This window comes from Crinia signifera, chromosome 11, assembly GCF_055691185.1.
Source record: "Crinia signifera chromosome 11, ASM5569118v1, whole genome shotgun sequence".
Taxonomy (NCBI): Eukaryota; Metazoa; Chordata; class Amphibia; order Anura; family Myobatrachidae; genus Crinia; species Crinia signifera.
Window position 1 is genome coordinate 106675706 of NC_139227.1, and position 24671 is coordinate 106700376.

Here is a 24671-nt window from a genome sequence, read left to right on the forward strand (position 1 = left end):
TGACAAAATCATTCTTAGATGGACAAAACCATGTGCACTGCAGGTGGGGCAGATGTAACTTGTGCAGAGAGAATTAGATTTGGGTGGGGTTTTACTTAAAAGTGAGATCTAAATTGCAGTGTAAAAATAAAGCAGCCAGTATTTACCCTGCACAGAAACAAAAGTGGATTTTGGTCTTACCTGGAAAATCCTTTTTTCTGAATCCATGGTGGACACTGGGACAGTGGGGTGTGGGTGGAGCTACAGCGACAGGCACCAAGGAGATTAAATTTCTTTGGGTGCAGCCCAGGCTCCTCCTCCTCCACGCCCCCCCTAGGCTTCAGTTGTTATAAAGCTAGCCCGGTAGGGACAGGAAGAGAAAGAGTAGAAACCATACATACTGAAGAGAATTCTTGCGATCAAGAAAAAAAGACAGAAAAAAACCCCTCTCATTGTCAGCCTTGTGCGTGAGGTGGGTGCCCAGTGTCCACCATGGATTCAGAAAAAAGGATTTTCCAGGTAAGACCAAAATCCACTTTTTTCTTTCATACTCATGGTGGACACTGGGACAGTGGGACGTCCCAAAGCTGTCCCCTCAAAGGGTGGGACGCACCTGAGCTGCACTGAGGACACGACGGCCAAAAGCAGAATCTGCTGTGGCAAACGTGTCGAATTGATAGAACTTTAGGAATGTGTGAGGCGAAGACCACGTAGCCGCTCGACACAATTGCTCTGCTGATGCCCCCTGACTGGCCGCCCAGGAGGATCCCACTGAACGAGTAGAGTGGGCCCTAATCGCAACCGGAACAGGCTTGTTTGCACTCAAATAAGCCTGCTTAATAGTTAGGCGCAGCCAGCGGGCCAGAGTCTGCTTCGAAGCCGGCCAACCACGCTTTGCCGGGTCATACAGCACGAACAGAGCTTCTGATTTGCGTAACTCTCTAGTACGACTGACATAAATCCGAAGAGCTCGAACTACATCTAGCGAGCATAACTCCGAGGAGTCCTCCGACGGAGAAAAGGCAGGAACAACAATATCCTGGTTTAAATGGAATCGTGTAACTACTTTAGGGAGAAAATCCTTCCGAGTCCTTAGAACAGCCCTATCCCTGTGAAAAATCAGGTAGGGTGAAACATGTGACAGTGCGGACAACTCCGACACACGTCGAGCAGAAGCAATTGCCAGCAAAAACAAAGTTTTCCAGGATAACCACCTTATGTCTACTGCATCTAAGGGTTCGAACGGTGCACCCTGAAGAGCTGACAGTACTAACGGTAAATCCCACGGTTGTGTGGGGGCAGAAACTGGGGGCTGAACATGTAAGACCCCCTGTAAGAACGTTTGAACAGCCATTCGTTTGGCGAGGCGTCTTTGGAAGAGTACCGAAAGCGCCGACACCTGCACCTTTAGGGATGCCAGACGCAATCCCAATTCCAGGCCCGATTGTAGAAAAGCTAAGACCCTGGAGAGCCGAAACTCCTGAGGCGACCAATTTTTCTGGTTGCACCAGGAGTAAAAAGCCCTCCACACTCTATGGTAAACCCGTGAGGATGAAGGCTTGCGTGCAGCCAACATGGTCTGAACTACTCCTGGAGCAAACCCTTTCTTCCTTAGGATCTGCTTTTCAATAGCCACGCCGTCAAAGCCAACGTCTGTAAGTCTGGATGTACGCACGGGCCTTGAGACAGCAAGTCCGACCTCTGAGGAAGAGGCCATGGAGGTTCCAGGGATAGTGCTAGCAGATCCGTGAACCAGCCTCTCCTCGGCCAGTATGGTGCCAGAAGTATAAACGTTGCTGGTTCCTGTTTGATTCTCCGGATGAGCCGCGGCAGGAGAGCCACTGGTGGAAAAACATATATCAGGGAGAAAGGCCAAGGGGCTGACAGGGCGTCTGTTAATGCTGCTCCTGGATCCCTTGAGCGAGCCCCGTACCGAGGTACCTTGTGGTTGTACCTGGACGCCATGAGGTCTATCTGGGGAAGGCCCCAGCGACCCACTATCTGATTGAATACCTCTTCGTGAAGGCTCCACTCTCCTGAATGTATGTCCTGCCTGCTTAGGAAATCGGCCTCCCAGTTTTCTATTCCTGGAATGTGAACTGCTGCTAATGCCAGAAGATGATCCTCTGCCCACTGAAGTAGAGGGAGTACCTCCCGTATTGCTGCTGCACTCCTGGTCCCTCCCTGGTGATTTATATATGCCACCGCCGTGGCGTTGTCCGACTGGACCTTCACCGCTTTGGACTGGACTAAGTGCTCTGCCTCCTCGAGGGCTCGGGAGATGGCCCTTATCTCCAAGATGTTTATGGGAAGCTTTGCTTCTCCCTTTGACCACCGACCCTGAAAAGAGTGTGGACCCAGGACCGCTCCCCAGCCCCTGAGGTTTGCATCTGTGGTCAGAATTTCCCACTTGTGGGCTGAGAACTGGCGACCCCTTCGCAGGTTTTCTGGGCGTAGCCACCAAGTAAGAGAGAGCCTTGTCCGAGTGGACAAGGGAAAAGTCTGAGTCTTGAGAGTCTGCTGTGAGCGGTTCCATCTCCGAAGCAGTTCCAGTTGTAGCTGCCTTGAGTGCAGCTGGCCGAACTCTACCATCTCGAAACAGGATACCAGCTTCCCCAGAATCTTCATACTGTGGTGCACTGATACCCTGTGAAGCTTCAAGAATGCTTTCAACATTACATGAAGGGAAGTGATCTTTTCTTCTGGTAGATAGACTCTTTCTGCTACTGTGTCTATCCGCGCTCCCAGGTGGATCATGTCCTGGACCGGGGTCACACTGGACTTTTTCCAATTGATGAGCCACCCGTGTGACTCCAGGAAGTTCACTGTGATCTGGAGGTGAATCAGGAGAACTTCTTGAGACTGTGCAATGATGAGTAGGTCGTCGAGATAAGGGAGGATTCGAATCCCCTGGGACCTCAGGGCCCCCGCCATCACGGCCATGATCTTTGTAAAGACCCGTGGTGCCGTGGAAAGGCCAAACGGCAACGCCGTGAACTGATAATGGCAGTTCTGGATTGCAAATCTTAGGAAAGACTGGGATTCCTCCCTTATCGGGACATGCAGATATGCATCCCTGATGTCCAGGGATGTCATAAAGTCTCCCGGTTCTAGGGCCTGGAGAATTGACCTCAGGGACTCCATCCTGAACCTGGGTACCTTTATGGACTTGTTGAGGCTTTTCAGATTGAGGATGGGCCTGTAGGAACCATCCGGTTTCCCTACCAGGAAAAGATTCGAGTAAAACCCTTTTCCCTGCTGACTGGTGGGTACCGGCACTATGACATTCCTGTCCAGGAGGGACCGAATGGACTCGGAGAGAGCTTGTGCTCTGTCCTGGTCCTGTGGCAGGCCTGTTTTGAAAAAGCGAGCTGGGGGTCGCCCCTGGAAGGGTAGTGAATACCCCTGCAGAATTATGGTATTGACCCATCTGTCTGATGAGGTCTTCTGCCATATGTTGGAGAAATGCAGGAGGCGACCGCCCACTCGGAGATCCTGGTGGGCCGCCCCACCCTCATGCCGCGGGCTTTTCAGCCTGCTTGGGAGTCTGCCGGCGTCCTGTCCAGGACTGCCTTCCCCTTGTACTGGGGGCTCTCTTCTGCTGGGACGGTCTGGCCGAAGGCTGACCTCTAACCCTCCCCTGGGGTCGAAAGGAGCGAAAATTTACTGCCCTGCCTTTTGGAGGTGCAGATGGGAGGAACGCTGTTTTTGAAGTGGCCACTGTGGTCACTATCTTGTCCAGCTCTGGACCGAACAACACGCTCCCTGAAAATGGTAAGGCCTCTAAGGCTCTTTTAGAGTCTGCATCGGCATTCCATGTACGCAGCCAGAGGGCCCTGCGAGCCGCCACTGAGGAGGCCGAGATTCTAGAAGAGAGTGAGACAGCGTCCACTGCTGACTCCTCTAGATAAGTAGCCGCCTCTCTAATCAGGTCCACTGAGGACATTAGTTCAGAGCGGCGTGTACCAGAAATTATGGCCTCCTGTAACTCATCAGCCCAGGAGGCTATGGCCCTCGATACCCAAGCTGAAGCCATTGCCGGGCGTGCAGAGACCCCTGCATTTATGAAAATGCCCTTTAAGCAATTTTCTATTTTTCTATCCGTGGGGTCCTTCAAAGAGGCCACTGTGGGGATAGGTAACGTGGTGGTTTTTACCAACCTAGCCACATGGGCATCCACCTGGGGAGCCAATTCCCACTTACTGCGGTCAGCCGCATTAAAGGGGAAAAAAGACAGAAGGCGCTTGGAGACTAAAAACTTTTTGTTTGGATGAGCCCAGGCCTCTGACAAAACCCCATCCAAATCAGAACTGGGAGGAAATGATGCTATCTCCTTTTTCTTCTTTTTGAAGACAGGAGCATCTGATGATGCAGGCTGATCCTCCTGTATTTTAAGAGAGGAGCGGACAGCTTTTATAAGGGCATCAACCCTTGACTGAGTCATACGGTCCTCCTTAGAGGAATCTGGCTCATCTTCATCATCATCATCCACATCATTGTCATCGGTGCCAGCCGCACCTTCCTCATCTGTATCTCCATCGTCAGTATCATGAGAAACAGGCAGAGTCCTGCGCCTACCCGGTGCCTTCAGAATAGACTGAAGGGAGTTAGACACCTGTACTAAACCTTGTACAGAAGAAGATAAACCCTGAACCCAGGTAGGTTCTGGGGCAGGTACTGAGGACCCAGCCTGTGGTGTGGTCACTTCAGAAACAGACTTGTGCGGCCTGACTGCAGCTAACTGCGTGGCTAAGTCCCTCATTGCTGTGGACAGAGTTAATGCCCAAGCTGGCTCAGTAGCTTCCTGTACAGGATGCCTGGGAGGCGAGGGTGCATTTACAGAGCAACGGTCACACAAGCCCGGGTCTGTCTGCCTCTCTGAGGAGAAATTCTCCTTGCAATTGCCACATGTGTAAGCATGCAAAACAGGAGCAGTACCCTTAGAGGGTTTTGCTGTGGGCTTCCCCTTTTGTGACATTATTATAAGTCACCAGCCCCAACACAAGTCTGACAATGACAGGCTGTCTATTCACAGACACACTGAAAAACACTCAAGCCCTAACCAATAAGCTAGGGTTAAGTGAAAAAATACAAGCACACAATATAACCGCTGTATCAGTGCTAAGAATAGCTTGATATCAGCGTTAGGGGAAAGATAAAGAAGAAAACCTGATCCCAGTGTCGCGGAGCAGGAGTCTGGGTGCACTTCTCCGTCTCAGCGCTGTGCCTGTAATGGCGCGCAGACGCTGCGAAGGCGGGGAGAAGCAGAGCTGAGCGCGGGAAGCGTGATTGACAGCTCTGTATATCGGAGGCGGACGCTGGGGACGTAACCGCCTCCCCCTGGAACCCCAGTGCTATGCGCCTTAAAAAATGGCGTTCCCCATAAAACAAACACTGGTGGTCTAGCGGCCCACGGAAACGACCGGGTGCCTGCTGCCAGGACCAGCCGGGGGATGCACCCTTCCCCTGGCGGTATCGCCGCACGGCGTCCCGCTCAGCTGAGACAGGACCCGCTTACCTTCTGACTGTACGCGGCGCCCTCCGTGTGCTGTGAGGCGTCCGGTATCACGTCATAAGACTGGTGTGCCGGACTCAGTCAGGCAGGAGCAGCTGCTAAGTGGCGCTGTCTCCTGTAGGTAAAAATAATAAAACTAATAAAAATTAAAAACAAGGGCACGGAGCCCTCTCCTTAAGTACCTGTGCCTACCGGCACCAAGGAACAACTGAAGCCTAGGGGGGGCGTGGAGGAGGAGGAGCCTGGGCTGCACCCAAAGAAATTTAATCTCCTTGGTGCCTGTCGCTGTAGCTCCACCCACACCCCACTGTCCCAGTGTCCACCATGAGTATGAAAGAAAAAATAACTTACCCAAATCTAATTCTCGCTGCACATGTTACATCTGCCCCACCTGCAGTGCACATGGTTTTGTCCATCTAAGAATGATTTTGTCAGAAAGAGTGAACTACAATAAGAACCATAGAAACCATGTTGGTTGGTCAACGTTTCAGTCTGTATCTCAGAACTTTTTCAAGACATCGGCCCAAAAGCAATATTGAGATGGAGTAGGAGCTCATTATTGCTTTTGGCCTGGTGACTTTAAAAAGGTCTGAGATACAGACCGAAACGTTGACCAACCGACCAACATTGTTTCTGTTACAATAAAAACTTAAGATTCTTTACAACTTATGCTGCTAACTGGTGAGTGCCCTTTTTTGCCGTATTTATGGGACTTTTTGTACCTTGGAGTTGAGCACAATCTGGATGCCTTGAGATTGATGGAGTGCGGATAACCTGCGCCTATATAGATAGATATAGAGATAGATATAGATAGATCTATCGATCAATGATTTATCTGTATTAAATGCTGTTTCAGTTTAATTATTTTCTATTCTCTTTTCCAGATAAAGTGAAAGATCGTGGCACCAATACCATTGGGTCAAGACTAAACCGCGTAGAAGACAAGGTAGGAAAGCTCTGTTTATTAGATTTCGTAATATTGCAAATTAGTATGTGACCTCTACATAAGCAACTTAATGCACATTTTGAGCCCATATAACACAACAAGGTGACCTCATTCAATTAGATATCTACACTAAGGGGGTTATTCTGGTTCATTTGCTCGGATGCGAATTTGCATCCTTGAGAGTGAACCGGATCCCACCTTGCGAATGGTGGTACGCCGGCCCACCATTCGCAAGTCACGTACGTTGGCAATGGCTGCGAATGGATGTTTTACATAAACAGCCATTCGCATGCCACTGGGACTCACCCACATCTTTCGATGGTCGCCGACCATCGAAAGATGTGGAAAGTGCACGTATATGTAAGGTTGCTCTGAGCAACCGTACATACAGTAGGAGCTCATCACATCTATCATCCTTAGGCCATGGTTATCCTATTGTTCTCAGCTGCAATACAATACATAGAACAATAGAGTAGGGGGTTAGCAGAGTAATTCAATTACTCACTTAATCCTAATATAGGGATAAATGGATCCATCAGCATGCGGGTCTGCTCAGGAGGAAGTGGGCGGGCAGCTGACATCCGGTGATGTCAGCATCCCGCCTCCCACATGTCTGTTACGGCCTCATTAGCATGAGAACGCCCATGAAACGTTGCCCCCCCCCCCCACATCTGACCTCCACCAGCAAAGAATTTGTTTGCCGTGGATGCACGCACCTAGCGCATGTACATGCGCAAAATGCTCCCAGTGAGTCTTTTTCACGTGTGATAAATCCCTTTAACATGAGAAACTTTTGTCTAATGTTCCTTTGCCTCTTCAGGTGACCCAGATGGATCATAAACTGAATCTCATAACGGACATGCTACACCACCTTGTTACAAACCAGCAGAGCGGCCAAGCAGCCAGCCGGTCACCCCATCGGAGCAACTCCCTGAGCAACGAAAACCAGCTGTCTAACAGTACCCTGCCCACATATGAACAGCTGAATGTGCCAAGGCGAATCCAAGACAACATATCTTGACCAATCGAAGCAAGTGTGAATGTTTGGGAGTTGCTTACCATACAGACATAACTACTGTATACGATGCAGATATTCATTACTTTAATGAATGCATTTTAAAAGTGGAAAGAAAAATGCAAATTAATGATGTAATTAGACTGAGTATCCAATGCCTATAATACTGTAAAGGGCACCAGGCCCATTTCCTGCAGACCTCATGAAGGTTCATTGATAGCTTCTGAGTGGAAGGAACAGTTGGGAATGACAACGTAAATCTAACCCACACTGATGTAACAATCCTTGGCGACAGAGATTGTAGCGGAGTGGGTAATCGGATCATAAATCACTGGGGCCTTCCTGGGGGTGTATGTAACCTAGGAGACAGCTGGACAGCAGCCTTGATTTTTAAATGTATTAAAGTAGTTTTAAGTTAATTTTTTTTTGCAAGCTCGGACAGAACGGATCTATGAACTTGACAGACGTGACCAGTCTTGGAAACGTTGCATAGTGTCAGTTTGCTGAAATACCATCATTTTTGTTTGGATCTTTTAAAGACTTAGAGTGAAAATGGTGACCATTATGGTGAAAATGGGTGTTACACTTACATCACGACTGATTGGAAAGGATCGCATTTTGTGTAGTATGTTTATGCAACGAGATTACGGATCTTGAAACGCTTCTGTGGAGAACATTGTTATTTAAGGTTGCATTTACTAACAGAGCGGCTAACTGTCATAATGTTTTTTTATTTATTTGATCATTCATAAGTTCTCTCTGTACGCCTGTTCATCGTGGGGTAAAGAAAGCTCAAAGTGGTTGGGAAAATGCTGAATACAGCCATGTAAAAAGATGACTACCTCTTTTTCCAAACACCTGAACGCCGCTATAAGGGTCCACATGGACCGTCTTCTCCTAGACTTGTCCCCTTTGCTCAGAAATGTACTTGTAGCCAATTATTGCTAGTACTGTACATGTGGGAAATATTTATTTAAACACTTTCTAATGTTCCGCAACTGTTTCCACAGATAAACGTACGTTCAGGTACACGGTTAATACCTAAAAGAATCCTAAGGCTGTAGAAAGACTACACTACATTGTAATGGCCGTAATGGTTGATTCTGTTAAGAGCTGTCTAGATGTTCAAAACACTTTACTAAGCCTACATGGCGCAGGATGTTCTAGTTGTGACGTAAATACAGTGGTCAATATCATTTTTGGTCCATTGTACGCTGTAAATCGGCTTACCAACCGTGACTTCTAAACCGTGATGCTCGTGAATTCTGCAAGTTCTGTGGCTGATTAAACCAAGGTGAAATGCAGGCTTAAATTCCGCCAGCCATAGAACCTTAGTAAATCATTTGTGTCCTGGTTTAAAAGGATGGTATGGTGAGGCTAGTTATTAGGATATTACAGGTCACCAAGTTCTGTGAGCAAATGTCACAAGCCTGTGGTATTAGATTTCCTTCAGGAAACTGCGCGGACTACTGTACATACTAGATTGTGATATTGTACCTACTTAGGTAAGACATTATGATTAATGTTCTAGTAACATCGCTGTGCGCCGATTAGAGCAGGAGCCTGAGGCCTATTTGCTAAGCCTTGGAGAAAGACATTGTATGGAGATAAGGTGCCAACCAATCAGTTCCTGTCATTTTCCAAACACAGCCTGTAACATGGTTGTTAGAAGGGTTGGTACTGTACTGTCCACTTTATCGCTCTCCCATGCTTAGTACATAGACCCCATGATCTCTGTACCTTTACATTTTTAAATATTGCCAGCCACGTACCATCAAGTGCCATAATCATACCTATAGCCATCACTACTGATACCGTCGGTGCCTTTATCTCAGTGTGACCTTTTTAGTATGGATCATAAGAAATCAGAGAAATAGTGTTGCAATATTTTATTTCGAAATCATTTGAAATATAGTTGGTGATGTTCTACACCATAAGGTACATTCACATCAAAACCTGTTCATATTTGTCGTTGCTTTAGCGATGACTGCTCCCAGGTCAGACAGATTTGTTTCTGCTGATCTAGTAAACACTAAGGACTCCTTCAGTGGTGCAATTAAATAGTTCTCCTGACATTGCATTTTGAGTGAAGAACTGAAAACGTGTGTTCTGTTTAATGTGGCACAGACACTACAGTGTAGGAAAGCACTTCGAAATTCCTCCTGAGCCTAAAGCATGTTACAGTGACTTCAGATAAGGGGCACCTGTAGTGCAAACATGCCTAACAGCTTATTCCTTCCGTTACAAGGTGTGAATCTTCGAATTAGCTCAGATAAGTTATTCTGCAGTGATCTGTAACCAATTCCTCAGTGACTCTGGAGCAGCCTTTTTTGATGTTTCACGAAGATGAAAATAATTACCAAAAATGTGCATTAGCAATAAAGTGTTTCTCTTTGAATAATATGTCAAAAGGACAACTACCGCAAAAACTTACCATTATGTGCATTAGCAATAAAGTTCTTCTCTTTGAATAACATGTAAAAAGGACAACTACCGCAAAAACTTAAAATGATGTGCATTAGCAATAAAGTTCTTCTCTTTGAATAACATGTAAAAAGGACAACTACCGCAAAAACTTACCATTATGTGCATTAGCAATAAAGTTCTTCTCTTTGAATAACATGTAAAAAGGACAACTACCGCAAAAACTTACCATTACTGTATGTGCATTAGCAATAAAGTTCTTCTCTTTGAATAACATGTAAAAAGGACAACTACCGCAAAAACTTACCATTATGTGCATTAGCAATAAAGTTCTTCTCTTTGAATAACATGTAAAAAGGACAACTACCGCAAAAACTTACCATTATGTGCATTAGCAATAAAGTTCTTCTCTTTGAATAACATGTAAAAAGGACAACTACCGCAAAAACTTAAAATTATGTGCATTAGCAATAAAGTTCTTCTCTTTGAATAACATGTAAAAAGGACAACTACCGCAAAAATTTCACTTCTAATTAAAGCACAATAACATTTTTTTCCAAATAAGGGCCTTGTTTAAAACAGTTTTGTCAACCGGCAACCTGGAATTGCCACAGAGATAAGAAACCGCTGGTGTGATGTGAGCCTTTCTAGTTTAGCTATAGTAATGGTTAGCATTTGCAGGTGCTGAGAGGCACACTTAACACTAACTATGTTCTGGTTATTGTAGCGCTACACCAAGAGAGATCCCAAATATAGCAGAATAATAGATCAAAGCCAGACAATCAAAAGTTAAATTAAAATGGATTAAAAACAATACATAGCCTGGTTATTTATTTGCATACATTTATAAATTGTAGTAATGTTTTCATGGTTGCCCTTTAAAAAAAAATACATTTTGAATACAATTATTGCCACGGTCACACTTTAGCCTGTGACCTCTGCATTGTTGCACTGTTTCAAGTATGGTTTTGTCTTGATGAGTTTCCTGCTGGTTTAGAATCACGTTAAAGTGGCTAACATTTGTCATGCAGTTCTGAAGTCTATTGGGTTGGCCACCACGGATTTGAATATCTCAAAAAGAAAAGTAATTTTAGCTGGCTGAAATGGAAAGACCGTTATTATTCGATAATAGTTGTGATGTTGTTTAATAACTTTGCTGATTTTTTTTTTTTTGCAATTTTTTTCAGTAGTTGTCCGTAACGGATCCTCAATATATCCGCTAAAAATGCCAGCGATTCTCACTGTGACATTTTTTAGTATAAATAAATATGAATGAAGTCGCTGGCATTTTTAATGGCTATTTCAAAGAATCTCTCAATAAAAACTATCCATCCCAATACAGGCCAGAATACTTACCACGATAACCTTAGCTAGATTTTGTACTTACAATTACCTCCTAGTTGTCACTAGATGGCAGTATAGCTGCAGAAATGTGTAAGTGAACGGGAGAATGAAGAATCTTTATCAATCACTGGGTATGAATTTTCTAAGTGCCTGGGAAACTGGAGACAGACCTCAACTCTGATTCCACATCATGGTGTCAGCATATGCAATATTGTACGTCATATATTCCTGGCTTTTACACTGCAATGTCCATGGTGACACGCACAAACTGAGTGATGTCATTCTTTCCTAAACTTTAATAAATGCTCCAAACAATGGCTTGAATTCTGAAACAAACTATGATGGGCATTATGTTACAGTATGTAAAATCAGGACAGGATTCATTTTTTTTGGGAATTGTTCAATCACAATGTAATTATAGAGGTTAGTGATTATTAATGAGTTTGCTAATAAAACCGTAGTGCATTATACTCAGACTTGAGTTATTCTGACTGATACAAGATTCAATATCAGCCAATCACAGTATTACATGTTGTCGTTTTAACATTCGATGGTGGTATTCTGATGTTTGCCGCTATCAAACTGTAAACATTTTAATGGTGTTCCGATGGTCCTCCCCACCAGCCAGCCACGCTGCAGTGCACATGCACAAATCATATAAAGGTTTTTTTCTATCAAATTCTTTTGATGCAATGGTTGATGTCCATCCCAAGTGGGTGACCCAAGGACGGTACAATCAGTGGTGCAGCCAGTCCAGGAAGGATGCAGGGTACTGGAGTCAGCACCTTTGCTGCCTCAATGCCACCTGCATATGGCCTGCTGCATGGCTGGAACCGCTCCCTGCAACCAGTAGCGTTACTGTAGTTAGCAGGCAGCCTGCAGAGCACTACTCCCCAGAGCGGGTAGCCCTGCCCCAGGTACAGAGGAAGGGGCAGACTAGAGCACTGCCACCCATAATGAGGCAGCGGCTGATGTATTGCACCTGAGCCTGATGCAGTGACGGCGCCTTCAGTTGGCGGTATTATCATCAGTACTAATAATGAGTTGTACCTCTGGTTATAGTGTGTTGCAGTCAGCTGTGGGCTGTAATGAAGGAGGAGGCAACCTGGCTGGAGGAGAGCACCTTTGGGGACAATACAGGTACCTTTCTCAATATTTGCAACAACTGAGTGAACTTGTAGAATTGTATCTAGGGTTCTAAGTCCCTAATTCCCTGCAACACCCTGTTACACTGCTTTTTGCTTCAGAGCATTCCATTATCACAAACACAACTTCTGCAGCACATTTTGTACATACTATGACTGGGTGTGACTGTTCTCCACTCCTACCTACACCTAAGGCAGAGGTTCCCAAATGCAGTCCTCAGGGCACCCTATCGGTTCAGGTTTTAAGTACACTGCTCAAAAAAATAAAGGGAACACTTAAACAACACAATGTAACTCCAAGTCCATCACACTTCTGTGAAATCAAACTGTCCACTGACAGCAACACTGATTGACAATCAATTTCACTTGACTCCATGAGGGTGGTATGAGGGCCCAACGTACACAGGTGGAGGACATTTGCATACCTCCCAACATGACCCTCTCCAGGAGGGACACAATGCTCTGTTCCTGGACTTCCCTCTTCATTTATAATTACCCTTGCCTGTTTTGAACAGGGTAAGTAAGGAAAAAAGGTGTTTAACCACAGGTGATGGCAATCAATAATTAAGAGAGAAGTCCAGGAACAGAGCATTGTGTCCCTCCTGGCATGGGTCATGTTGGTAGGTATACATTTGGCATTTGCCAGAGAACACCAAGATTGGCAAATTCACCACTGGCGCCCTGTGCTCTTCACAGATGAAAGCAGGTTCACACTGAGCACATGTGACAGAGTTTTGAGACGTGTTCTGCTGCCTGCAGCATCCTCCAGTATGACCGGTTTGGCAGTGTGTCAGTAATGGTGTGGGTGGCATTTCTTTGGGGGACGCACAGCCCTCCATGTGCTCGCCAGAGGTAGCCTGACTGCCATTAGGTACCGAGATGAGATCCTCAGACCCCTTACACCATATGCTGGTGCGGTTGGCCCTGGGTTCCTCCTAATGCAAGACAATGCTAGACCTCATGTGGCTGGAGTGTCTCAGCAGTTCCTGCAAGACAAAGACATTGATGCTATGGACGGGCCACCCATCAGACCACCGGGTGCCCCAGCATGGAAGGGGTTAACCCATCCCCAGTACAAGGCAGGAGCAGCCAATGACTGACAGGCCAGAGCGCACTAGATAGGCAGAGACAACCATAAGGTGGGGTCCGGAAAAGAAGTAGAGCAGGAGCAGAGAAAACTCACGTGGAGAGAAGTAGTGTGGACCAGAGAGCAGAGGCTGGCAGTGGTGGTGATCGGTGCCACAGCAGGGCCAGAGACTGTAGCTCAACACAAGCGGACGGCGGGTACAGCCGGAACATGAGTAGCGCTCAGCAGCAGGAGACAAAGCGATGCCACGGCCGTGATGAGGACAGGAGCAGAGGAGCCAGGTGCCTGTGCTGGGAGGGACAAGCCAGCGTGCGACTGTGACCCCCCGCCGACACCAGAGTGCCAGGACCCCGGCACCGGGAGAGTGACACTGAATAAGCCGCCAGGAGGGCAGAGTGGCTGTGACCCCCGCTGACCCCAGAGACAGGAGCCTGGTGCAGGGGAGCACCGGATGCCCACTGACCACTCCTTTCGACCCCCTGCGGTGAACCAGCTCATTGCATGGCCCAGCTGTGACGATGACCGGGAATCGAGACTGGCAGGAGATGGCAACCGCAGCTGTTACAGGTACTGCACATCACCCTACCCCCGCACCTACCACCCCAAACCAGACTGCCCACACGATATATTATATACTCAGGGAAACTTGAGAAACCCCTCTGACCGCATGATAGTTTTTGCCGCCCCAGGAGACCCTGTGTAGCTGATTGTGGCAACGCCTGGAGCACACACTAGCAGTCCCTAAGAAGGGTACACAGTGATCGGCAAATATTTACCTCAACATGATACATGACAAGGCCATTGTACTCAGCCGGTACCGTGGTGACCCAGCCAATAGTTGAACGATTTCCTTGTTCATGTAGTAACACCGCGAATACTGAATGACTCCGGTGTACCGGTACATTTAAAGCACTTGATATTGTGTATTGTGATTTCATACTTGCATTGTTCATCACTGTGATTATGGTTGAAGTGTTTGCATCGTGATCGTTGTAATATGTGAATGTGAATATTGGTAGTATAGGATTGGCGCCTCTAGCTGCAGGCCCCAGAATAAAAGGTCAAATTGATATTTGTTCTTTGGTGCTCATTATGTGGAAGTGAGAAGACTCCTGACCGCAATCAGAGAAGTTTTGGAGTAAACCGGTTCCGGCACGAGCAAAGTAAGGTAATCGGGTACCATTGCCGGTGGTTACATGCCTACTTCCTGCCAACCACCTTGCGAATGGCGTGTGGATAGAATTAGTTGCAGGATTTCAGCACGTGTGTAGCTACAGTATACTGGCAATAGGGTCGATAGGTTGACCGTCAATCAGTCGCCCACTATTGGTCAACACATGAAAAAGTTCAACGTACATTGGGTGAACATGGTCAAAAGATCGACACAAGCAATAGGTCGACATGTTATGTGAACATAGATACCAAAAACCATGAAAACATTATGTCGACCCTTTCCATGTCGACCAATTGCTTGTGGCAACCTTTCGACCATGTAGTGCATGTTGACATTTTTCATGTGTTGACCTACTGACTGTCCACCTATTTACCGCAGGCCCTACGACCCGTACTGCTATACTTCACCACACCCTGCTACTACTAGGATCCTAGAAGACAAGTATAAAGAAGCCTGTGGGAACATGAAACGTGACGTTTGGACTCTATTGTGGTCAATACACCATATACTAGAGCAGGCATGTCCAACGTTGGCCCTCCAGATGTTTTGAAACTACACATCCCAGCATGCTTTGCCACAGTTTTGCTATTAGAGAATGCTAAAACTATTGCAAAGCATGCTGGGATGTGTAGTTTCAAAACATCTGGAGGGCTAACGTTGGACATGCCTGTACTAGAGCCTTCCGGTTCCAGGTTGTAGCCTTTGTTTTGCTGTGTATAAATGAGCTCCATTCTCGAAGAGCTGGTTTGTTCTGTCTCTCTGGGATAGAAATACTCCATCAGACATCTATTTAGCAGAACTGCAATGTCAGAGCACAGAACTAAAAAGTACGATTCATCTTCATTTATTAGATAAGAGAATGTTATGTTTTATGAGAAGTTCCCTTGCCCCTTCCTGGAAGTTCTATTGCAGCATTTTATCAGTTTGCTGTAGATTCTAAAACAAAAGATCTGCTGACAATGTTTGTATAGCCGCTGTGTAATTAACTGAATACAATTCGGTACTTATGAGTTATCTGGGCGCCCGATTTTTTGATTGTATGCCTTAAGTTAAGGCATACAATCAGATGCGATGCGATATCGCATCGCATCGCATCGCATGCGACCATCGGATGCGATGACCCGATTTTTCCATAGGAATCAATGTTAAAATGGACTGAGTCATTCCCATGGAATTCAATGGGAAAAAGGGGTCCATTTCATACCCCTACTATCCAAGTGGGCATGGAGTTGGATATAAACCTGTAGCGAGCCACCGAGCCCGAAGCGTGGCGAGCGAAGCGAGCCCCGCGAGGGGACGGTATTCTATGTCCCCTCGCGGGGCTCGCTACGCTCGCCACGCTTCGGGCTCGGTGGCTCGCTACGCTCGCCACAGGTTTATATCCAACTCCATGCCCACTTGGATAGTAGGGGTATGAAATGGACCCCTTTTTCCCATTGAATTCCATGTTAAAATGGACTCAGTCCATTTTAACATTGATTCCTATGGAAAAATCGGGTCATCGCATCGCATCGCATCGCATCCGATGGTCGCATGCGATGCGATGCGATGTGCCCAATCCGACCCGATTTAGAAATCGGGCGCCCGGATAACTCATAAGTACCTACAATTCTATTCAGGCCTGAAGAACATCTGCCACAATCTTACAAGGATTCCATTCTTCTACCCTGTTAACATTCTGATAAGAACTTTATTGGTTGTCACCATCATTTAGACTGATGGAAGAAATTATAAAGTATTAATCAGGGTTGCCTTCTCTTGTAGTCTCCTCTCTGGCGGGGGGGGGGTTTAGTCTTTCGCTATCCCGGCCTATGTTTGGGGTTTACGCATGTGCAAATCCCCGGAGTGAATGGCTTTGGCCAGTTTCACACTCTCCAGGGCGTTCGCTCAATAGTGGGCGGGTATGGTGCGGACGCAGTGTTTTTTGGGTGCGCCCATCAATACACTGAGCGTAACCCCTGCGAACACAGGCGAGTCCATGCCTGCTCGGGGCAGTTGCATGACGTCACATGACGCCACCATTACGGCCATCTCCAACCAGGATAGACTTACTTTTATCCACACATGCGCACGCCACGTGTAAGCGTACACATCCACTCACATGCAGGTACAGGGATTCACCGGCTCGCTAGTAAGCGAATATAGGCTACCTAGCGAGCAGGTCTGAATCAGGCCCTTAGTGCGCAGTGCTAATGCTATTTGGGAAATAGATATCCCCTGCCGGTTTCAGTGATATGCAGATACATTGAAGGATGCAACATCGGTTCATCTTGGTGAACAACGGTCATCTGCGTACAGGGCTGTAGAGGGCTCGGCCGGGCCAGGATACTTTTCAGGATAGTGGCCTAATTGCAGGAGGCGTGGCCACGCTCCCCTTATAACAATGATAGGTAAGAAAAGGACCTGCAGCACTGAAAAAGGGGGACTGGGGTTGTGATGTGAGCTCCACAGCCAATGAGCAAATCCTGGGATGGATGGATGATCAGTGGGATTCCTCCTTGTCTTGCTGCTGTAAGCCCCATCCTGGCCTCACTCCTGGTTACTCAGGGTGTCTGGAAAATTCACACTGCTGGGACACTGAGCACTAGGGATGGCCATCTATGGCAATAGGGAAAATGACCATCGATGGTAGCATACTATGTGATGTATGACCATTGATGGATTTAACTCGATGGACAATTGCTATCCCTACTGTGCACATGTAAAAATGTTGGAGATGTGCTGTACGTAAAGACTGGACATCTCTGTGTGTCGGAGATTCGGAGGTGGTCTGATCCTGCTTCCCTGGATGCAGTTCGGAACGGGATGTGTCCTGCAACATTACCATACTAGTGCTATCACTGCTGGTACTATGTAAGCAGTGATCGCAGCTACAGCCCCATCTGACTGACCTCTAATATGCTTTAGAAATGAATATTACTATATAAATAAAACATTAATGTCTACAAGGAAATCTTACTAACCTTTTACACACTTCCCTCTTCAGAAGATCTGACTTATTACTTATACATGTGCTTGTATTCAATAATGCTGAATAAAGAATGGGAGAGGCTTATTTCAGGCACAGACATGGGTTTTTCATTGTCAAAAAGGCATAAAAGAGCAGTATATCAAAAATAGCAGGCGAGACTTTCCAAGTGAGCATCAGGCATTTTTAGTTGATGAAAACTCTTAAGGTCCCCATACACTGTGCGATTTGGCCCCGATTTCACCCGATTCGGAAGGATCGGGCAGTGAAATCGGCCCAAATCGTATGTGCAGACATGCCATCCAACCCGAGCATCGGGTCGGTGACGGGAGGTCGGACAGGCTGCACATAAGATTTGGTAAATTTTATGTGCAGCCTGGAGGCGGGCAGAGGACGCGGGGTATGGGGAGCTAAGCGGGGCGGGCTGATTCAAGGAGCCGGGCAGGAGAGGCGCACTGACCTGGGAGGTGATCGCCGCAAGCAGGGAGCCGGTGGTCTGGGGCGGTGAACGCAGTGATGGGTACCAGAGACCCTGTAGCGTGGGGGAAGCCAGACAGCAGCGGGTGCACATAGAAATGAATGGACAGTCAGTTATTGGCTGAGAGGTCTCTCAGTCAGAGACCTCTCAGCCAATCATTGGCTGTCCATTCATTTCTGTGTGTTTTTTTACTATGTGCGCCCGCTGCTGCCCGGCTTCCCCTATGCTACCCGGGAATCTGGTCCCCTCGCCGCCCAGTAAGTAACCTCACTGCCTCTTTGTGTCCTGGCTCTGTTCTTGCAGCCCCCCCACCGCCCGGCTCTGACAGCAGCTCCCCGGGGACTGCATGTGATGAATCGCATGTGATTTATCACATGCAAAACTTGGCACATCAAGTGCCAAATTGTGTGTGACCCTCCCCGGGAAGTTGTCAGTAGATTAGGTCCGACTTGTCCTTCGGACAAGTCGGCCTAATGTCTGGGGGCCTAGACATATCTGCACTTTATGACAGTAGAGAATAGAGATGGATTCCCATACCCCACACACACGGGCCAACCTGGCCGCGGCTCATATAGTTAACAATATCAGCTGCAGGCCACAGACGGCCGATATTGAGTGTACACACTGAACAATTACAGCCACTGATCCCTCCCAGCATGCTCCAGACCGGCGCCATCACTCTGTGCATGATCTCAGACCCGGAAGTCCATCCCCAGAGCCGCATCGCAAAGGACAGGTCTTATCGCAAGAGCTGCCCTTTGCGTTAATTATCGCATAAGTTAGTGCATATACGATTATTATGAATGTGGTAAGCGGTGAAGTGGGGCGGCAGACGTTAGTGCATCCTGCCCAAACTAAGGTGACCACAGTAAAACTTGTATGACATGCACCCACAAACACCCCACTATGAGGTCTGGAAGAAGGGAAAAACCACCCAGTTGATGTAAGGCCACAGGGTACATTTGTTTTTCTCATATAAATTGTATATCCACGCGGGCACAGAATAGCTGGAGAGGACATATTGGAACACTACAAATAAAAGTGGACGGTTCTGCGAATATCAGGACAGTTGGGAGATATGCGGAAATGACCCTGCCCCACAGCCTGGTCAGTGGACAATACATGCAGTATAAAGGGGTGGAATGGAGTTGCTGCACATGCTCAGTGGCAGTAGATCATAGTTGCCTACTTCCTTCCTCTCCAGGAGAGGGCGCCAGTTCAGTGAGGCAAGGGTGGGCAAAGCCACTGACAAGGCAAGATGGGGGCGGTGCGTCAGACAAATTACCATTGTGGGGGCGTGGCCAATGCAATTGCGTCTTCATGGCCCCACCCCCACCATGTAATGCCGGTGCTGGAGTGACGCTATTCGCGTCATTTGCTCCCACTGATCCCCCGCCGTGAGGGGGATCACGGAAGACTGGCCACATTACTGGAGGCTTGCCTACCTTTCCGGGGGGCTAGGAGGTTGACACGATTTCCGTGATCCTCCCGGCCATTCCGGGAGGGTAGACAACCCTGCAGCAGATTTTCCTACCAAGTCTGCTGTGCATGTCTGTGTTATATGAATGCTCAATCACCGCAGCAGAGAGAATCTGCTAAGTGGCTTACCATGATCATAAGGCCTGTACAGTATATGTCTCCTGAATTACTGTACTACATAAACTACGCATTATTTGGGGAGGACTAGAGCTTGTTACATGGTACTTATACATCCCTCATGGGCTGGGGACAAAATCCTGCATTTGCATCTGGCCCTATATTTCCCATTACAGGTCATTATTATAAATAAAATGCTTGCTTTGCAATTTTAGCACCTATTTTGACAAATTCACTTGGTACTCAAATAGTTAAGAGAGGAGAGGACCCTTTGTGTGGGGTCCTTGTGGCCCCTCCTCCCTGGTAGTGCAGTTGACTCTCTTATGCATGAGCAGGGCTCCAGAAAGATGGCTGCAGTGCCGGCCTATTTGGGCCTGTGAACAGGGCCGGATTAACAATGGGCCTGATGGAGCTACAGCTCCAGGCCCACTCTCTAAATAGGCCCATTTTGTAGCTGAGAGCCAGGGCTTTCCAACGAGCCTAGCCCCGCGTTGCTAGCCTCTCGGGAACCGGAGATACCGCCAGGCAAAGCTGGAACGTTTTCCCCATAGGATAACATGGAACCCGCTAATTCCAACGGCTGCCAGTTCCCCCTCCGGCATCACAGAAGCCTGAGGTTGATCTCAAATTGCTGGCCCTTCAATCTGATACCTGGTCCATATGGGTTCATTGGTTCTAGAGATATTTTGCGGGTAAACCGATTTTTGTCATTTCTGAAATGTAATTTCATGGCTGTTCATGTTGTTTGAGGGTAGATTTCTCTGGAACCAAATGGCCCAGATTCACGGGACCAAAATCATTTGAAGCCCACATAAAAATGGGTCAGTTGGTTCCGAAGATATAGCTGGTTGTTTAAAGGGGGGGTTATCTCCCCCTCACACCAGAAAATGCAGGGACTATGCTGGTATAAAAGGGGCCAGCCCGGGAATGGCCCTGAATGATCGTGGGACCATATTACTGGGTAAGTCCCTGCATTTTATGGTGTGAAAGGGGTATTATTTCAAATAGCCGGGACCTGCAGTGCTCTGAATACAGCCGGGCAGCCCCCTGTTCTCTGCCCAGCTGTCCTTTCTACCCGGCGGCGGCTGTCCCCCAGTTACCGCGAGCATGTATTCCCCTTTGGTAATGAGCATGTAATCCCACATGGCAATGAGCATGTAATCCCACATGGCAATGAGCATGGAACCCCTGGCAATGAGCATGGAACCCCTGGCAACGAGCATGGAACCCCTGGCAATGAGCATGTAGGTAAGCAGCACTTATGTTGCATAATTTTTAATAGGCATTATGGTGTTTGGCATAACATGTAATGGACATTATGGTGTGAGGCTTAACATGTAATGGGCATTATGGTGTGAGGCTTAACATGTAATGGGCATTATGGTGTGAGGCTTAACATGTAATGGGCATTATGGTGTAAATTTTTAATGCCCCTGTGCATTATTGCTCAAGCTGTTTGGTATAGTGTTTATTTTGGGTCAATCCATGTGCCATAGTGTGAATTTTGGCTCAGTCCTTGTGAATTTTGGCTCATTCCATGTGGCATATTGTGTAAGAGGCAAGTACAGTATAAGGGGTTACTATTGTGTTGCATGATTTGTATAAGGGGTATATGGTGTGGTAAACTTAGGTGACCACATAAAAGGTGCTGAAATGTTGTCTACCAAGTTTCGGCTTTCAGTATTTTTTTTTATGACTGGAGTGCCGCCTCACCCCGCAAGTATCGTAGGACATCGGCATCCTGCGGGTGCACCTTTGGAGGGCACTCGCCAATATATCTCCCTGCATTTTTCCTATGCCAGCCCCCTGCCTTTTCCAGGCATATATAATTAGTTGAAAGTATTTAGACAAATAGAGACACACCCATGAGCTGACCACCCAACCAGAACACTGGTCACGCCACCCACATTATTAGGTGCTGGCCACAACCCCTGTTATTGCGCATAATAGGCCCTTGATCATTTTCAGCTCCAGGCCCATTTAGACCTTAATCTGGCTCTGCCTGTGAACACCCCACACCCTCCATTATACTGTAGATACAACAATGGATCCGGACTATCTGATTTCCATTTGCAGCCCCATCTAGGGGAAAGTTCAGGTGTAGTTACCGGCATATCCATTGATGTTCCAATGGACCCTCTCTCCTAGCAGCCAATTAAATTGACCCGGAGTTGCCTATCCTCCCAGATCTTGCAGGAGAATCTCATTTGAAGTTCTTATCTCCTGCTGCCCTGCATCATAAACCAAATCTCCAGGATTATATACTCAGGGCCGCCGAGAGGCAGGGGGGGCGGGTACATTTTACCTGGGCCCGGGCCTGTCAGGGGGGCCCGGGCCAGGGGATAGTCACACTTACAATTTTTTTTAATGGCAGCGGTGTAGCAGCAGCGTGGGCGGGAGAAGGGTTGGTGGCGGCTGGCCGGTGAGAGCGGATCAGCAGCGGCAGCCTGTGTCACTTTCACTCCCTGTGTGTGGAGTGTGCTGCAGTCTGCAGACAGTGACAGAGGCCCCATCCACTGCTGCGGAGCGTCTGCAGAGAAACTCTGTGTGTCTGCAGACTGCAGCTGCTTTCACAACACTTGATGTGAGAGCGAGGGGAAGGTCAAAGGTCAGGTGCACGAAGCGCGGCATGTGTCAGGGAGGCTGGAGCCGGAGGAGATCCTGAATCTACTGTCTGACTCGAGTCCTGCCCTGTAAGTGCATTTTTGTTCTGCCCTGCCTTTCTTAATACTAAATTGTTCTCCATATAAATGTATATATGTGCCTTCATCATTGGATCATCAATATATAGATATATATATATATCAATATATCTCAAATTATATATATCTATAGATATATATCTATAGATATATATCTATATATTGATAATCCAATGAAGAAAGCACACTAGCAATTATGCAGAAATGACTGTATTAGCACCTAGCACTTGCAGGGTCTCCCCCGTCCTCAAGGCGATACAGCATAAATACTGTATACACTCAAAAAGACATTACATTTCCCATATAAATACCCCCACTGTAGTCTCCGCTGGGCACCTGGGTCCATCATACTAAAAGTGCTTGGCACCATACTTCCCGTATCGCGCACAGTAGGAAGTCAGGGCATACTCGCATTCATTCCACTGCTCCCCCTCCGCGTTCCACTGGCTGGCAGTACCCAGCTCATGACAGGCGGATCCACGGCACCCAGCTGTAACAGAAGAGGCGATTTTAAACCCCAGTGAATGAGTGCCGTGGATCCGCTTTTATGATGTAGCTTGGTACTGCCGGTCTGTGGAACGCGGAGGGTGATCAGTGGAACTCGGGTGAGTGTGTCCTTACTTCCTATTGGAAGTACGGTGCAAAGCACTTCCGGTAGGTTGGACCCGGGAGCCTGGCGGGGATGGAGAGATGGGACTACAGTGGGGGTATTTATAGGGGTAAGTGAATATCTTTTTGTGTGTATATTTATTCTGTATCGCCCTGAGGACAAGAGAGACCCTGAAAGGCGCTGTCTAGGCGCTAATACAATAATTTCTGCATAATTCCTTGTGTGCCAGTGCCTCCTTCATTGGATTACCTGTACAGACTTCTGGAGTACACCAGTTCCACTACCTTGGAAAGGTGGAGTGCCGACATAATAGTGGACTCACTCAGGACAAAATATGCGCTGACACTTGGAGACTACGAGAATACGTCTCCAAGTGTCAGCGCATATTTTGTCCTGAGTGCAAACAGCGTCCTACAGCGTATGCAAATTGTTTTAGTGAGGGCACCGGAATCGCTGTTAATTTTGTTGGGAGTGCCGGGCCACCCACACACTATATATATATATATATATATATATATATATATATATATATCCAGTATATGATAAAGCAAAGGCATTTTGTATAGTTTTGTAGGCTGCACAAAAATCTACAGTAAAAAGGATCTGTATGTATATATGCTGTATATACAAATATAAAATATTTTCATCCAAAGACAGCAGCAATAAGGGACATTTTTAAAGAAGTCTGACCGAGTGCTGCCATCTTTGGAGGATTATATATATATATATATATATATATATATATATATATATATGTGTGTGTGTTCTCTAAAGCACCTTGATAAAGGAGCCTTGTGGCTTTGAAACTGTTGGTGGCCTGCTGTGTCTTCATTCTGAGTGCCGCCGCATCCCCTTAAGCCAGTGGTAGCCAACCACGGTCCTCGAGAGCTACCAACAGTGCCCATTTTCCAGACAACCTAGCTGCTGCAAAGGTGCACTCATTACTAGCTGAAACATTTTAAAAGATCCACAGGTGGAGGTAAGTAAGTACTTCACTTGTGATTCTGTGAGGAGAGCTGGAAAACATTAACTGTTGGTAGCTCTCGAGGACTGGAGTTGGCTACCCCAGCCTTAAGCTATATATATATATATATATATATATATATATATATATATATATATATATATATACACATACATATATATATATATATATATATATATACATACTTATATATATATACATATATATATATACATATATATATATATATATTACTTATGACCCAGCTGCTGGGAGGCATGCATGCCACACTTCTGTGAGTGGGTTCTTCTCATGTGCTAAACACGCCCTTAACATCCGTGGTCACAACCCCCCCCCCCATGGGGGCCCCTGGAAGTTGATGTACCGGGGCCCAGGATTTCTCTTGGCAGCCCTGTATATACTGTAGCCAGGGTACTACCAAGGAGCATGACATGTCCCCTCACTGTGTGTCATGGGACATTCTATGACCAACTCTCAGTGGTGCCCTGGTGGAGTGGAGCCAGCAGTTAGGACCAGATGCACTAAGCTTGAAAAGTGATAAATGGAGAGTGTTAAACCACCAGCCAATCAGCTCCTTACTGTCATGTCACAGGCTGTGTTTGAAAAATGACAGGTAGGAGCTGATTGGTTGGTGGTTTATCACTCTTCACGCTTAGTACATCTGGCCCTAAGTGAGAGAGGACAGGCTGGGGCTGCAGCATAG

The 24671-nt window shown here is 47.0% G+C and overlaps 1 protein-coding gene across 1 annotated transcript in view; it reads left to right on the forward strand.

The window, feature by feature from the left end:
• LOC146045375 (potassium voltage-gated channel subfamily KQT member 1-like) overlaps nt 1-11691 on the forward strand; it is a 131424-nt gene extending 119733 nt beyond the window's left edge. Inside the window, exons 16-17 of the mRNA XM_083164154.1 lie at nt 6379-6440; nt 7261-11691. Coding sequence (XP_083020280.1) covers nt 6379-6440; nt 7261-7461 — 263 coding nt within the window. The 3' untranslated portion in view covers nt 7462-11691. The remainder of the gene's footprint in view (nt 1-6378; nt 6441-7260) is intronic.
• Nucleotides 11692-24671: the final 12980 nt, after the last annotated feature.